At 38.0% G+C, this 15,000-nt stretch overlaps 1 protein-coding gene across 3 annotated transcripts in view; it reads left to right on the forward strand.

The window, feature by feature from the left end:
- The window catches only part of LOC137975029 (two pore channel protein 1-like), a 35,926-nt gene extending 22,384 nt beyond the window's left edge, over positions 1-13,542 (forward strand). For 2 of the 3 annotated variants that reach the window (XM_068822059.1, XM_068822061.1), the window contains exons 11-29: positions 458-500; positions 834-897; positions 1,448-1,508; positions 2,372-2,423; positions 3,435-3,504; positions 3,790-3,834; positions 4,365-4,421; positions 4,517-4,585; positions 7,103-7,175; positions 7,283-7,378; positions 7,778-7,849; positions 9,398-9,487; positions 9,577-9,656; positions 9,773-9,819; positions 10,434-10,502; positions 11,014-11,101; positions 11,193-11,287; positions 11,905-11,979; positions 12,076-13,542. In XM_068822059.1, the coding sequence (XP_068678160.1) occupies positions 458-500; positions 834-897; positions 1,448-1,508; positions 2,372-2,423; positions 3,435-3,504; positions 3,790-3,834; positions 4,365-4,421; positions 4,517-4,585; positions 7,103-7,175; positions 7,283-7,378; positions 7,778-7,849; positions 9,398-9,487; positions 9,577-9,656; positions 9,773-9,819; positions 10,434-10,502; positions 11,014-11,101; positions 11,193-11,287; positions 11,905-11,979; positions 12,076-12,258 (1,429 nt within the window). In that variant the 3' untranslated portion in view covers positions 12,259-13,542. The remainder of the gene's footprint in view (positions 1-457; positions 501-833; positions 898-1,447; positions 1,509-2,371; positions 2,424-3,434; positions 3,505-3,789; positions 3,835-4,364; positions 4,422-4,516; positions 4,586-7,102; positions 7,176-7,282; positions 7,379-7,777; positions 7,850-9,397; positions 9,488-9,576; positions 9,657-9,772; positions 9,820-10,433; positions 10,503-11,013; positions 11,102-11,192; positions 11,288-11,904; positions 11,980-12,075) is intronic. The other variant, XM_068822060.1, reaches the window with a different exon arrangement.
- The last annotated feature ends 1,458 nt before the right edge of the window (positions 13,543-15,000 follow it).

Raw genomic sequence — 15,000 nt, forward strand, 5'->3', positions numbered from 1 at the left:
TAAGTTACTCTATTTCTCTTTATTTTAATTTCCAAATGGTTTTGATAGTAGCAGACAAGTAAAGAATTTTAAGAAAACGACGAAACCTTTGAGTTTATAAAACTTGTTTCGACAGAAACTTCTGCCATCCTCAGTTTGTCAGAATACAAAGCGATGGAAGCTGAATTTATAATAAATAGAAAAATGCTATTGTGAAAAATAGTAACAATGGAATGAATCCTTCAGTAGGAAAAATAATCAATATGGCTAGGAGTGCGATCCAGACTTGGCCTGGGTTTGAGACTGTCTGCTAGTAACAGTTTGCACATATTCAATAAAGACTTAACACAATTTTTGCAGAATCCTAGAAAAGCTCTGCTGGTAGGGTGTTTAAAGATGTAAGTTTGTGAAATTAATGCTTACATTAATTAAAGGAACTTAATTAATATTAACTGATTATTTTTTTTTTTCTATCAAGGTATGCTGTTAGAAAAGCATATGAGAAACTCTGCAGTAGAAGCGTAAGATAAAATCAATGAAATTATTCATTCAATATTAATTAAGTAATATGAAAGATTAATAATTAATTAATAACTGCCATTTGTCTTTACATTAACTGCAAAGTTGATTAACTACTGTGTGTAATAATTCCATGTAACACTCAAGGTCTTTAAATAACTACGAAAGGAGAAAGTGTTGCCTCGTAGAATCTGCAAATGGTCATATGGCTATTGTGGTAATAATGACTGTGTAACAAAAGCTTTGCTGTATAATAGTTGCTGTTGCCAAATATTAATTAACATTTTCATTATTACATGATGCATGCCTTTTTCGTTTTTTCCTTGAATTTGTAGCCTCCTCATTGGATCTCTTGGCAGCATTTTGCTGGTTTGATGAATTTCTTCAAATCCTCAAGTTGTATGTGTTTTTTTCTGAATCCCCTATTTTCATCATATTTTAATTAATATAATTTATTGATGATGATCAGGGGTTAAAAAAAAAGTCGCATTTGGCGGCTAGTTTGAATATAGTAAACCACTGTATCAACATGGGGCCTACTGGTACCTTTCTGTAGGGGTGTCTGAGGCAATTATATTCCTTTGTAAAAGTTCGCTGAAATTAAAAGTTTGTCAATGATCATATTTAGTTTTTGACCACTTAACCCACTGACCCCTCAGGAGCCACACAATACCCCCAGTTAACGAGTAAAATCATCTGGCATTATAAGACGAAATAAAATCTGGTGAGTCTCAATTCCATGAGTCAATGGGTTAATGGAGGGCACAAAGTTTTGGACTGGTTAATTAAATAGCCGATGCTTCTCGTCAGCTGTCTGTACTTATTGAAACAAGAGGATGATAATTATTTTATGACCTACTGGTAATGACATTGGCATGGATTTGAAGCCTTGCAAAGATCTCTCTATCTCAAAGGCTAATAAATTAGTTGGTTGCCTCATTTCTTATAGCACGTTTGGAGAAATACCTTGTGTTCAAAACATTGGATGCAAGCCAAACTGGACAACTTAGGTAATATGTTTTTTGGAGTACTGTAACCATCTGAGTTTGTAACCTTACATTGTTGAGTTGTACATGTAGCACCTGTATTCATGTGACATTAAATCAGCTTCATTATGCTTAGATTTAGAAATTTGAGTCTAAATTATGCCTAAAGAGGGTTAAGGGATGAAGATGAAGTTGGTTGTGGTCATTATTATAGAGATTCATATGTAGACAAGTGTCTGGCTGACTTGCCTGAGCTGTGGGGAATGTTATTAATCGGCTCTTAGATTACCTAAACAAAAATTAGGGTCAGGTTAGGGTTAGTCTTCGCTATTACTGGTATAATAATTATATGGAACTGTTTTATATTCTTCATTGCCTGTCATATTATCCAAATTGTGAGTTCTTGTGAGCACAATGTGATCCAATCAAAGTCAAAGTACCGGTATTAGGAAGTCATATTTACTGTGACCTTGGATCATGTTTATTTTTTATTTTTTGTCTTCAAAAGTTAGCCATTACTTTGATTAAACGTTTTGTGTTAAGGTAAAGTCTGCCACAAGCCTAGAAGGCCCATCAGGCCGGTGCTTATCTCCGGTTTCTGTAGCATGAAGTGACTTAAGGAGTATTTCTACTCCCCCCTGGATGGGATGCCAGTCCATCGCAGGGTTACCCCCAGCATTAGATTTGTCAGTACCCATTTATACATCTGGGTGGAGAGAGGCACCGTGAGTGTAAAGTGTCTTGTCCAAGAACACAACACAATGTCCCCAGCCAGGACCTGAACCCAGACCACTCGATCCAGAGTCAAGCACACTGACCATGAGGCCACCGTGCCACCCAGTTTTGTGTTAAGCATTGACATTTTTATTATTCATTTATTTATATAGTTTAGAGGAATTTTATCATCTCTTTGAGACAAGTGAAATGAAGTGGAAAAGAGTAGGTACTTCAATATGAAAATGCCAAGAACATGTTTTGATAATGGAATTGATGTGAATAATATTATCATTTCTATAATGAAAGCTCCACTAAACATTAGCTTTGTATACATACTGACGCATCAGATTCTGTATGAGTTGTAGAATGGATGACAGTAGTGTAACTAAATAAATACTTTATTTAATTTTGTCCACTTACAGTCTGGCCAATTAACCTTAGGCTAACATACATACTGTATGGCTGTAATCAATGAATTTTTTTAGTGTAGAGTATGTTCTGAACTGAACATATGACATAGACTATTTAAATGAGCTATCATCAACATCATCATTATCATCAATCTGCGTCATTGCTGTCTTTGTCTTCTTCTTCATCAGTTCATCATAATCAAAGTCAACAGTTGCATGAATCAGTATTATCTTATGTGATGTAACGTTCATTATATTTCATTTGATTTGATTTACAGTCTCCCCAATAATAATTAGAGGAGCACTTGTTTCCTCTGCTACATTAGACTGGGACTTAAATAAATGTTAAGTAAAGTAACCAATCTTGACAAGCTGGTGAACTTTATTTGATTGTTGTGAGGCATGAATTAAAAACACTAAGAATCAAATTGACTCAGATCAAAGACAGTTGCGAACCAATTGCAATTAACTCGAACCACTTTAATTAAAATGATGAATCAAACCTAGAAGCCCATTTCTTGAAAGTCATGTCATCAACAATCTCTTCTGTATCTTTAGATGAGAGAGGTTTTAAGTCATCAATATTTTCACAGTCAATTTGCTTTTGTTTGTCTTGAAAGCAGTCTAAGGACCATCTCTGTAATTTTAACAATTATTGGATGGGAGTTTCACAATGGCTTTTTGGGCCCGAAACATTATTGGGGCTTTCTAGAAACAGGAATGAGGCTGGTTAGGCCTAGGTGTGAGGTATGAACTAATACCACCTCCCCAAGGTTGCTCCCATTACATGTAAAGTGCTTGTTTGATGGAATTTTTTTGATAGGTGACAGAACACTACAATCAGTGGTACGTTTGTCTCAAGCCATGGAAATATTTGTACAACACAGTCAAAGGTCTTGTGAACTCTGGAAACTATTGTAAACATAATTTTGCAGTGGTTTCAATATTAAAGTAGTAGTACTGGCAGCTGACAAAAAAGGTTCTTTCCTTTGTGGTTTAAAATCCATTAACTTGACTCAATTCTGATATTTTTGCTTGTTGACAATAATTATGCATATCAATTAAGTCATCAATGATATTATTTGTAAAAATTGTACTAACATTGAGTTTGGTGATTCTTTCCCAACTTGTCATATATATCATGCTTGTAACAAAATTAATACATTTCTTCTGAACAGGAATACGTTGGTTGGTCACAAGGAAAAAATTCGAGTACTGCATTTGTGAGTTTTTCTGTTAATCCTCCATTACTGTCTTTTATATCAATGAGAATAATCAATAGTCAAAGTATACTCAATAGTCAAAACATTGAAATTTACATGTATGTGAGGTAGTACTGAACCATCTTTCTGCACAGGCCTTTCAGCATTCTTGTTGCAGGCATCAAACTAGGCTAAGCCCAATTATTCCTTACAGAATCCAGACACTGACTTTTTTACAGCCATCAAAATTCAGGTTTTCAGGCTGAGATACTCATCACAACTCTAAAAGCAATTTTCAGGAAAACCATGCAGTTTAGAACATTTCATAGTAGAGTAGAACTGCTAACTTTGAAAAAAAACATTCCCATAATCCTTTTATGTACAGTCTTGCTAGACGTTTATTGTAACCTTAGACAACAAAATTTTCAAATAAACAAAAAGAAACATGTTCTACCAAGGAAAGCATAAACACCTGCACTTTGTAACAATTACCATTTATATTTAATTTCAAGCAATAAATTTTAGTATCACCAATATTATTTTCTCTTCAGACGTTGTGATTGCTCTTAATGGAATTTCCGTCATCGTTGATGTCATTTTGTTTTCAAGTAGGTGACCTCTGAGTCAGTGCTTTTCAAAATTTAATTTTAATAATGAAGGCAAGTTGAGGTGCATGACAAGTTGAATCTGTTGTATTTCGCAGACACACCACAAAATGAACGTTACATTCAGAGGCAAGAAATTAGGTGGTACCACATTACCTTTGTCACCAGTAAGTTGCATCAATGTAAAAATTTGGTTTGTATCAAATGAGCTGCTAAAGGCTAATAAAACAATTGAGTTTATGTTTGTGGGCATAAATATGTTTTGGGCCTGACTCAGACTCATTTTAGGCCGTGCCATTTGGCAAGGGTTTAATAACATATTTAGGCCCAAGAACAAAAAGTATTTAATTAAGCAATAGAGGATGTTTTCCGTGTTTCCATAGCCTCATCTAAACACGAGGGGGAGTTGGGAGAATTCGAGACAGTTACGCTAACCCGAGATGGAGTCGAGGGTTTGTATAACTGTCGAGAATTCTCCCAACTCCTCCGAGTGTTTAGATGAGGCTATGAAAACACGGAAAACGTCCTCTATATATGATTCGACAAATGAAGGAAAATGCTGGGTTTTTTACTTGTTGATTGAAAGAGATTTTCTTGATACACACTCATATTTCCTACCAGCCAATCAAAATGTGCGTTTGACAATACATAACCAATCACAATTCGTGTGATGTCACAGCCGTGTTTCCTTGCTCTCATCTAAACACAGCTATTGACCAATGAGAATGTGGGTACTATCCTAATTATTTTATAAATTACTATTTACAATTGTGTGAGTGTTTACAAGTTGAATGACACCATCAAGCAAATCTGGCTAGAAAGTACAAAATCTTGCCATTTGAATTTTCAAAAATTGTAAGACATGAAAGGAAAGTTCCATAAAACTTATTTCTAAGTGTTGAAATTAATTATTGTACAATTGCACAATTTCATACTTTTGATTGGTTTATTTAGCGGTGCATTTTAGCCTGCCAAATTCTCCATTTTAGCCCACAAAATGTGCCACAATGCCCGACAAAGTGATAATAATAAAGATTTGTAAGCTGACGTCTCACTGCCCACTGAAGCAGCACCTCAGTTTCCGGAGAAACAAACTCCTTCAAATCGGTTATGTTGTATTTACGTTTGGATGGCTTGTTTTATCTGTCATATCCTTACACATATTTTGTGGTTTCACTTCTGATTGGTTGAAAAAGGGGCAGGAGGACTTTGAACCAATCACTGAGTGAAGAAGAGCGAGTTTCAATCGAGTGTCGTAAAACCAAAACCGAAGTAATTACTTTGGCCAATCAAAAAGAACGGAGACAATCCGGTAAACCAATCAAAACTCAAAGTAATTGCAAGTAGCCGACACAAAGCGCGGGAAAATGTGCACGCGCGAGCCGCGATTGGTTTTGGTTTCTCTTTTGATTGGTTGAAAAAGTGGCGCGAGAAATTTGAACCAATCACTGAGTGAAGAGCAGAGCAATTCGCTAATTACTTTCGACACTCAATTGAAAAGCGCTCTAATGCAAAACCAAAGTAATTATCTAATTACTTTCGATACTCAATTGAAAACCACTCTATCAGATTATCAAAGAGCACTACCTTTTGTTGGGTTGATGCAGCAGTGGAATTCTCAGATTAGATATGTACTTTGAGTTTGTTGGTTTTCTAGCCTGCTCCTTGAGGTAGCGTGGCCGAGTGGTTATGTCGGTTGCCTTGACATCTTGAGATCCAAGGTTCAAGGCTTGTCCTGACCGCCAATGTTTCTGACAGTCCGTGGCTCAACGTCTTGGCTGCTCTTGTAAATACCCAACTGGTTTAATTGCCTCTGGTTACCCTGCGAGCAGTCTTTTTCGATCTTCCTAGATAAGTCGGGAAGAGGAAAGTAGACTCTGCCAGCCAGCTCAACTTCAAGTTTGATTTGCCGCTCATCCAAAGAAATGGATGAGTCAGTCCAGTTTCGACTTGTCACACCTGTTTTTTTAATTTGTGCGCATGATCAATCGCCACGCGTCATCATTATTTTTTAAATTTACAACAATGTGACAATATTTAACTGTCTAAATTCCCCAACCTCGTTCCCAGAGTCTACTCCGCTTTGAAAGCGGAGTAGACCCTGGGAACGAGGTTGTAAATTCCCATGAGTATTTCCTCCGTATGTCGGTTACAGAAACTAGTTTGCCAGAATTGAGAAACTATTAAATTTTTCAGTAAAAATTGAAATTAGTGGGGATTCTTAAAAAGAGGTGTTTTGCCGTGTTGTGTCATTACCCTGAAAAGCCCTGATGGGGAGCAGCGGTCAATTAATTTATTATTTAATACTTATCACTATTAGAGTTTTTTTCTGGTACTTCGGTCGTTTCCTTCTTATCAGAAACCAACAGTCGATGTAATTTCATCTGTCTTCATCGAATTGATTTACAGTCTCCCCATCAATATAACTAGAACACTCGCGCTTGGGTATTCAAGATCGAGACTAGACTAAAGTGATTTTGTGTTTGATTGAAACCACCAACAACAATTTTTTATTAGTTCAGTTCATTATATTACTCACTGCTCAACACAGCATTGAGAAAGACTTGAAAATATTTTTTTAACCCTGAAGGCAAAGGAAATTGTAAGGGTTTGCAGAACCAACTCTGTAAAACATATTTTTGAAGTCTACATTTTCTGCAATGTTCTTTTTTGTTTCTTTGCAGTCTATTCAGCTGAAGCCTTCCTTAAAATTGTTGGCCTGGGTTTAAGAAAGTATTTACTATCTGGTTGGAACGTGTGAGTATTGTTCTGCGCCTTGTTTTCTTAGCTACTATTGCATTTCGCAAAGAATACCACAGAGGATCACTTGAAAACTTTGCAATTTTTTTTGTTTCTTTTTTAAGGTTTGATTTTATGGTGACTCTTTTTGGTTTTATTGGATCAATTAGCCCAACATCATTCAGTTTCATTGTTTGTCTGAGGCCTTTCAGACTTCTGCTGTAAGTTTTTCAATTCTCTTTATTCTACTTGTCTAAATTGTTCCAGATTTTTTCAGAGCTTTTGTACTGTTCCGTGGTGAAAATGTCCTCAGGATTTTCGAAAATCTTCTCAAGATCCTTGAGGCTTCTCAAATTTCTTACTTAAGATTTTGAACTATCGTTAAGTGATTTTTCCAAGACCTTTCCCTACTCCTTTTCGTTGGTATTTTTCCAAAGTTGACATAGCTTGAAATTCCTTAAAGACGTCTGCAAGTAGTTTTAGTATCTTTTAAAGGGTCCCACAAAGACCTTCAACTTCGTGGGGATCATTAGCACATCTTTGAATACATCAACTCCTTAGTGTCTTCTTCCAGTTCTCAAGGCAGACAAATCCTTTCACGCCTCTGTTTTCCTTTGCAGGCTTTTTAAGTTGAAGGCGCGGTACCGTGACGTATTTGAGACCGTAGGGGTCGTTCTACCACGAATGCTTAGGTAATATGCTAAAACATTGGATAGCGTTCAAGGCGCGCTCTGATTGGTTACTCAAATTCCGAATATCTCCTTTGCTGTTGACTATTTTCACCATCCCATAATGCAATGCGTTTTGGGGGTCCTTTACACAAATACAATACAAGTTATTTACCCCTGAGACTTTTTCATGCTTCAGTGAACTGACTATCCATTGTTTCAATGCAAATACCCCCTCCTTCCCCACCCCCCCCCCCCTAAAAAAAACTGTATTATGGGATTCGTAAAAAGGTGAATTCACCTTCGAGCAACTCGCGCGGCATTTGCGCCCGCAAATGTTTTAATCGTTGGAGGAATAAATGAGTTAAGGACGGTGCCTACTATTGTTATTGCGCATACGTTCTGCGCCTCTCAAGATACTCGGGTTTCCTATCGGTGATGCTTACCAATACAGTGATATTTTTGCGCGGTTTTAAACTATCCGGAGAAAGTAGATCTTAGTAAGTACTCTTGGTATCCAAAAAGAAAATTGGGGCAACCATGCATTTTTGAGAGATAATTAAGCTTCAATTTGATTGAGAAAGAACGCCATACAAATATTATTCATCAATTATCTTTGAAAAATGCGTGGTTACCCCCAATTTTCTTTTTGGGTTCCAATAACACTTGTTAAGATCTACACTTCCTGTATAATCATAAACCGGGCAAAAATACCTTTGAATTAGTAGGCACCGTCCTTAAAATCATGTTTTTGTGCTTCGTCAAAATATGGTAAGAAAAAAGAAGAGGTACACGAGGCGATAGCCGAGTGTGTCACTGATGTTCGTACCACGTTTTGGCATCTTCTGTGATTTATTTCTGAACAGACACATGGCAACATGGAATCTATTTGTTTTATATAATTAAGATACAAAAGGTTTTGATGATGACGTCAGCTATGCGTCTGCCATCTAATTGGTCAGAGGTGAGAACCAATCAAAATGCGTACTTTCTTGAGCTTATGTACAATATTGTACGCTTCAAATTTTAAAATGCATTTAACGGTGTAATGCGCCCGTGGGAAGGATTACAACCGAGTTGCTTGGAAAATGGCGAGAGGACAAGTGAACTTGTTTTATATAGAGATTTAGCCAAGCCTACAAGCGAAGCTCCTGTGTTATTTATTACTACAAGAAGTTAACCTGGCTTGGGCCTGCGATCCAATCGAAAACCAGGACCTGGTCAGCGATCAACTTAAGAAAAACATCTGACCTCGATGAGCTCTACACTTGAGCCCACGATATGGTCACGTGATACTAGACAACGGATACCTTGTTTTGACAGGTGTCAATTAACCATAGCATAGATGTCTAATATCAAAGATGTTCTCGCCAAAAAACACGGGTTTCACATTGGTACATGTATACATTGTTGGGTGAATGTATTGTCGTACGGTGACCAAAACCAAATTTTCTCGCACAGGAAATAAGTTACTATATTTTCTTACAAATGGTGCTCCGCGCGGAGCAAAGGAACTATTTTGCGAAAAGAAGGAGACTCTGAAATACAACTCTCTCTTGTCTTCATTCCCAGAGTGGCTTTGGTGATCCTTTTGGTGTATTACTCGTTTGGAATTATTGGAATAGAGTGTTTCTCAGGACTCGAACTTAAAAATTGTTGTCCGTGAGTATAGTTTGCTTTTCACAGAGTATGAGTCAGCGAGCGACCTTGCTTTTTTAACTAACTACCTGTTCTTTGCTAATCCTTCATAGAAATACATCATTTGGAAACGAATACGAAGAGGGCGGATATTATTATTTGAACAATTTCAATGATTTGTTACATTCTTACGGTAGGATAAATTACGTTCAAGTGTGTCAAATTTTCATTGCTGAACCTTTATTAAGGTAACTAATGACATATGTCTACCAGCGTTTAATGTTTTTTTTTTCCTTTGATTTTTAACAGTGACTCTGTTTGAACTGACAGTAGTGAACAATTGGTTTATTATAATGGTAATTAATACTTCATGACTTTGTTTTTCTCTTCAAACGCACCTGCTGCGCTTGGAAACGGCTTAAAAGCGCGTTTTGTTTATTTGAGCGAATGTGAGATAATGGTTAACACATATTAAAGGAAAGGTATTATTGCAATTGAACCCATTGGAGAACTCGGAAAAATCCGAGCCCCAGATGAGATTCGAACCCACGACACTCCTTTATCTAGTACGGATGCTCTAACCACTGAACTACTGGAGACTCTATGGTGAGCAAGAGTCTCCAGTAGCTCAGTGGTTAGAGCTATTTGTCTGTCGCTATTTGACTCTGTGGCTGCGTGATGCAGCTCGAGTCAAATACCCACATTTTAACCTTGCAGGCCACAGAGTCTCCAGAATCCCATCTGGGGCTCGGATTTTTCCGAGTTCCCAGTGGGTTCAATTGTAATTACCTTTCCTTTAATATGTGTTTTGTACATATGTACCAGAATTACTACGCTTAGAGTTTGATTGATTGCAATGAGAAGCAAGCATTTTCCCGCGAGTTCTTCCGGCTACGTAAATTTTGCTTCGTGTTGTGATTGGTTTGTTTGATTGTCTTCGTCTTCACGTTTTGTTTTTTTCACGTGATAGGAAGGAATTGTTTACAAAACGTCAGACTGGGCAAGAATCTTCTTCATGTCGTTTTACATTGTCACAATGGTGAGTCATAAGCGAAACCTTTCTATCTTGTTAACATCAGCATATGAACCCAGTTGATACCAAACTTTGTCAATATTTAGAAGGATTGCTTTAGGTAATACAACCTGGCTCAATTCATTTGCCCTCGAGAGCCTGCCGGTTCGCCCCTATATGACCTGACCGTACCCATCTTAGTATAGCAATGACTGACATATTTAAACCTGATTCAGTGTCAAAAACGAAAAGAAATGAAGCTACTTATTTGCTCGAAACGAGCATTGAGTCATTTTCTTACATTACGATACTCGCTCTGTTGGAATAAGCGCTCTTTGTCCAGTCCCCTGGGTAGCTTTTTCGAAGGTCCTAAGTTATGAGTTAATTCCTCTTACAGGAGGACGAACGCTTTTTCTTTCGCATCACGTGACCTCAAATAGATTAGCCGCGCTGAAGTTCAGAGGCCTTGGGACTAGAAACAGAGGTAACTTTAAGCAGACTGGTGCGTTGGACTGCCATCTTTTTGTTTATCATTCAGGTTGTTATGACAATTATCGTCGCATTCATCCTTGAAGCATTCCTTTTCCGAATGGAGTATCGCAAGGAACACCCCACTGACGAGAGAGGTAAAGTTGTGTACCGTCGGGATATTTTGCTGCAGATTATTGGTTTCAGTACGGAAGAGTGACTTCAAAGTTTCTTTTTGTTCGTCAACAGAGGACATGCACATTCGGAAAGAGATAACTGTTTCCTATCAGGAGCTCCTTGACCTCAGTGAAGATTATGTGAGGGATTTAGAGCCAAATCAAACGGTAGGGAATACCACTCAGTCACCTTAGTCGAAACGCCACTTTGACTTTCTGGTGATTCGTAAGCCCCTGCTGTCTATTTGGAAACATTAGGTTTTACTTACAGGCACATCTACATCTACATGTCCCAGCACTCGGCAAAGTCCCTTTTTGACTTGTGGCTGTTTCTGCTTAGGTGGCCTCATACACCACAAGCCTTTTTAGACACACCACCGCCAAGCCGGCCACTTCTGCTGGAGAGGACAGGACAGCCACAACACCGGGAACTTTATCCTCTGCTCTTCTCAAATATTGTGTGGGTTCTTTAACGAACCCGCGACCCGCGACCTCCCGCGTGACAGCCCGATGCTCAATCAACAATCAATCAATCAGTTCACATATCACAGTGACGTTCACATATCTCATAGACTGAATTGGGTGTTACCGCTGTTTTCCCTTGTGGGACCAAAACTCAATAGTCCCGCTTCTGAATAGAGTACTTTATGAAATAATCCATGGAATTCTTATATTAGAATCAATTTTTTTTTCGCCTCAAGTCCCGGGTGCTCTGTGAAAGTCTTGTGACGTCACAACCGTAAGAGTTTGGTTTTGTTTTGACACACTTTGCCCTTTCATCTCAGCAGGTTAAGTATATTGGAAAAAGGTCCAAAACCAAGATGGATTTGAGCTTAAAAATGTACAAAGATGAAGTTATGGTATGAAATTTCTGGTTTATGTCTGAAATTTCACAAAGCAAGTCTGTTTTCCTAGCGTTTTGTGACATAGCAGTTCTTTCTTCGTTCTTTTCGTAGGATTGGATTCAAAAGGAAAGAGTGATTGACCGAGGAAACTCGCTGGCTAGAAGTGTGGCAGAAGAGCGATGCTCGCCTTCATCACCCTCGCGTACTACAGGCTCTACAAGCGTGTCGGGGGGCGATCTCGGCCTGAATGAGGACCTAAGTTTGGTAGAGATAAATCCGATTGCAAATGAATGAGAATTAAAGAACATAACTTTCAAAAATGGGTTGGCGAAAGATACATGGAAAGAGGTTCTGTTTGTCCATTGAATGGTTTGTGGCGGCGAGGGAGCTGTTTATGAGCATGTAATAGACCAGTACGATTGGTCGGCTCTTAATGAATCCGAACTGAGCCAACACAAGGACAGAGGAAACGTCTGAGCGGGGTGGGGAGGGGGGGGACCCTGTGAGGGAATTACACAGTATATGTAGAAAACATTTAAATTCTAGATCGCTATTTTTATTACGATTTTCAAGGACTGGCATTTTTGTCCGAAAACAAGCAACAATTTTTTTAAATTAAAAAGTTATAGCAGGTAACATTTTATAGACTTTATTCCAAAATGGCCGCCATTTAGATATTCTTTTGTTTTTATTGAAATTAGCCCTGGATGCCTCGTTCTTGAACTGAAAATTCAAAAGATTATTTTGCCTTGAACGAGGCATCCAGGTCTAATTTCAATAAAAACAAAAGAATATCTAAATGGCGGCCATTTTGGAATAAGGTGTTTAGACTCAGACAAAAATGGTTTTCATTGGTGCTTTCTAGGAGTTGAAAACCGGAGACGACCTTTAATTAAAGGGGCAAAAAGCTGATTAAGAAAATCGTCTATAGGAAATGTAGGAAAGGCCAAAAGATGCTCTCGGAACTCGAAGTAAATAATAGACAGAATTAGAAATATTCAAGAAAGAAAGAAGATTTTTTCTTAGAACATAAACTTGCACAAGACAGGGATCACTCACATTCTTTATGTACAATACATAAGGAGGAGCAAGGGTGGCACAGTCGGTTAGTGCGCGGCCTTGGTGCATAAGGTCCTGAGTTCGATTCCCGGATCTGGCATCCTTGTTTCGACTTCTTTCCTTTCAGTGTAGCCTAAGTAGCTTCAAATACCCTTAAAACGGAGCACTGATGGAAAGAGGGGGGTAAATTAAAAATGAGCGCACCGTCGGCTTCCTGGGAGAGTACTCTCTAGAGAGTAAAGGAACTTCCGACGTTAAATAACGTGTACCTGTACACGACTTGAGAAAATGCAGCACATCTATGAGACATTAAAATAGGATAGGATAGGATAGGATAGGATAGGATAACTTTATTTAGACACGGTAAACTCATCAGTCGCAACTATAAAAACCTAATTAATTACCAGAATTATTACAAATTATACAACGACTACAGCTACATTATTCAAAATTGTTCTAAGTAATCAATAAATATAACTATAATATTAAATGACAAAATAAAAACCTGCTTTACATGAGTGCCGTGTATAGAATTGTAGATTAACTTGATGAAAAGAAACGCTCGCAGCCAGCCCGGAACACTCTAAGGTAGTCAGCCTGCCTCAATTCGATTGGTAAATTATTCCAAAGAACTGCTCCAGTGTAGCTGAAGCTATTTTTCATATAGTTTGTGTGTGGCTGTGGGATAGCTAGTTTGCCCTCTGTGTCCCTTAAGGAGTAACTGGAGACGCTACTACGGTCAACAAATTTAGAACTAAGGTAATCGGGAGTAAGACCATTAAGCGACTTATAAACCATCACAGCCTTATGGATTGTTCGTTGAGAATCAAGTTTTATCCATCCAAGTTTTTGGATAAGGTTATCAGCGTTGGCATCATAGTTCGATTAAGTGAGTATACGCGCAGCACGATTTTGAAGTTTTGTAAGTTTACTGGCTAGGGTTTTGCCGCGACATCCCCAGACAGAATCGCAGTAATCGAAGTGAGGCTGTACTAAAGACATGAAGATTGATCGGAGAGTCTCATGTGGAACGAAAGACCTCACTCTCTTCAACGCTCCAATACCAGACGCGATTTTCTTACATAAAGTCTCAACATGAACATTCCAAGATAAAGTCTGATCAATATGAACACCTAGAGATTTCGTAGAGGTAACTTGAGTTATAGGTGCACCGTCAATAATAAGTGACGGAGGGTTGTGAAACGTGCTTAGCCTTTGCCTCGATCCGATCAACATAAACTCAGTTTTAGATGCGTTAAGAGTAAGCTTGTTAACAGTTAGCCATTTTTCAACTCTGGCAAGATCCTCATTTAAAACAGTGTTAATACTTTGGGTGTTATTACTAGCAAAAGTTATGTGTGTGTCGTCAGCATACATTCGAGGTTCAGAATTTAATAGACAGTAAGGTAAGTCGTTAATATATATTAGAAAAAGGAGTGGACCCAGAATTGTACCTTGAGGTATACCACAAGTAAGGAAATGGTCCCCAGAGAGAGAACCATTTATAAAACATCGTTGCTTGCGGCAGTCCAAGTATGATCTAAACCAATTGTATGAAGTTCCACTGACACCATATTTCGCAAGTTTAGACAAAAGAATATCGTGATCGACGGTGTCAAAGGCTTTCTTTAAATCCAAGAAAACGACTGCGTTTACATTAACCTGGTCAATGTTGTAAGCCCAGCTATCGGTAGCTTCAAGTAAGGCAGTGACAGTGGAATGAAGAGGTCGAAATCCCGATTGGTGTCTTGAAATGAGTTTGTGTATAGTAAGGTAATTATAGAGTTGATCATAAATAATTCTCTCAAAGACTTTAGCTACAACTGGAATTACTGAAATTGGGCGGTAATTATTTAGATCTGAACGATTACCCTGTTTGAACAAGGGGATGACTTTCGAAAGTTTCCATTCATCAGGGAAAATTCCAGAAACAATAGAATGATTAAAGATAGTACAGAGTGATTCGGCTATTAAGTC

The sequence above is a fragment of the Montipora foliosa genome, chromosome 11 (assembly GCF_036669935.1).
Source record: "Montipora foliosa isolate CH-2021 chromosome 11, ASM3666993v2, whole genome shotgun sequence".
NCBI classification, from domain to species: domain Eukaryota; kingdom Metazoa; phylum Cnidaria; class Anthozoa; order Scleractinia; family Acroporidae; genus Montipora; species Montipora foliosa.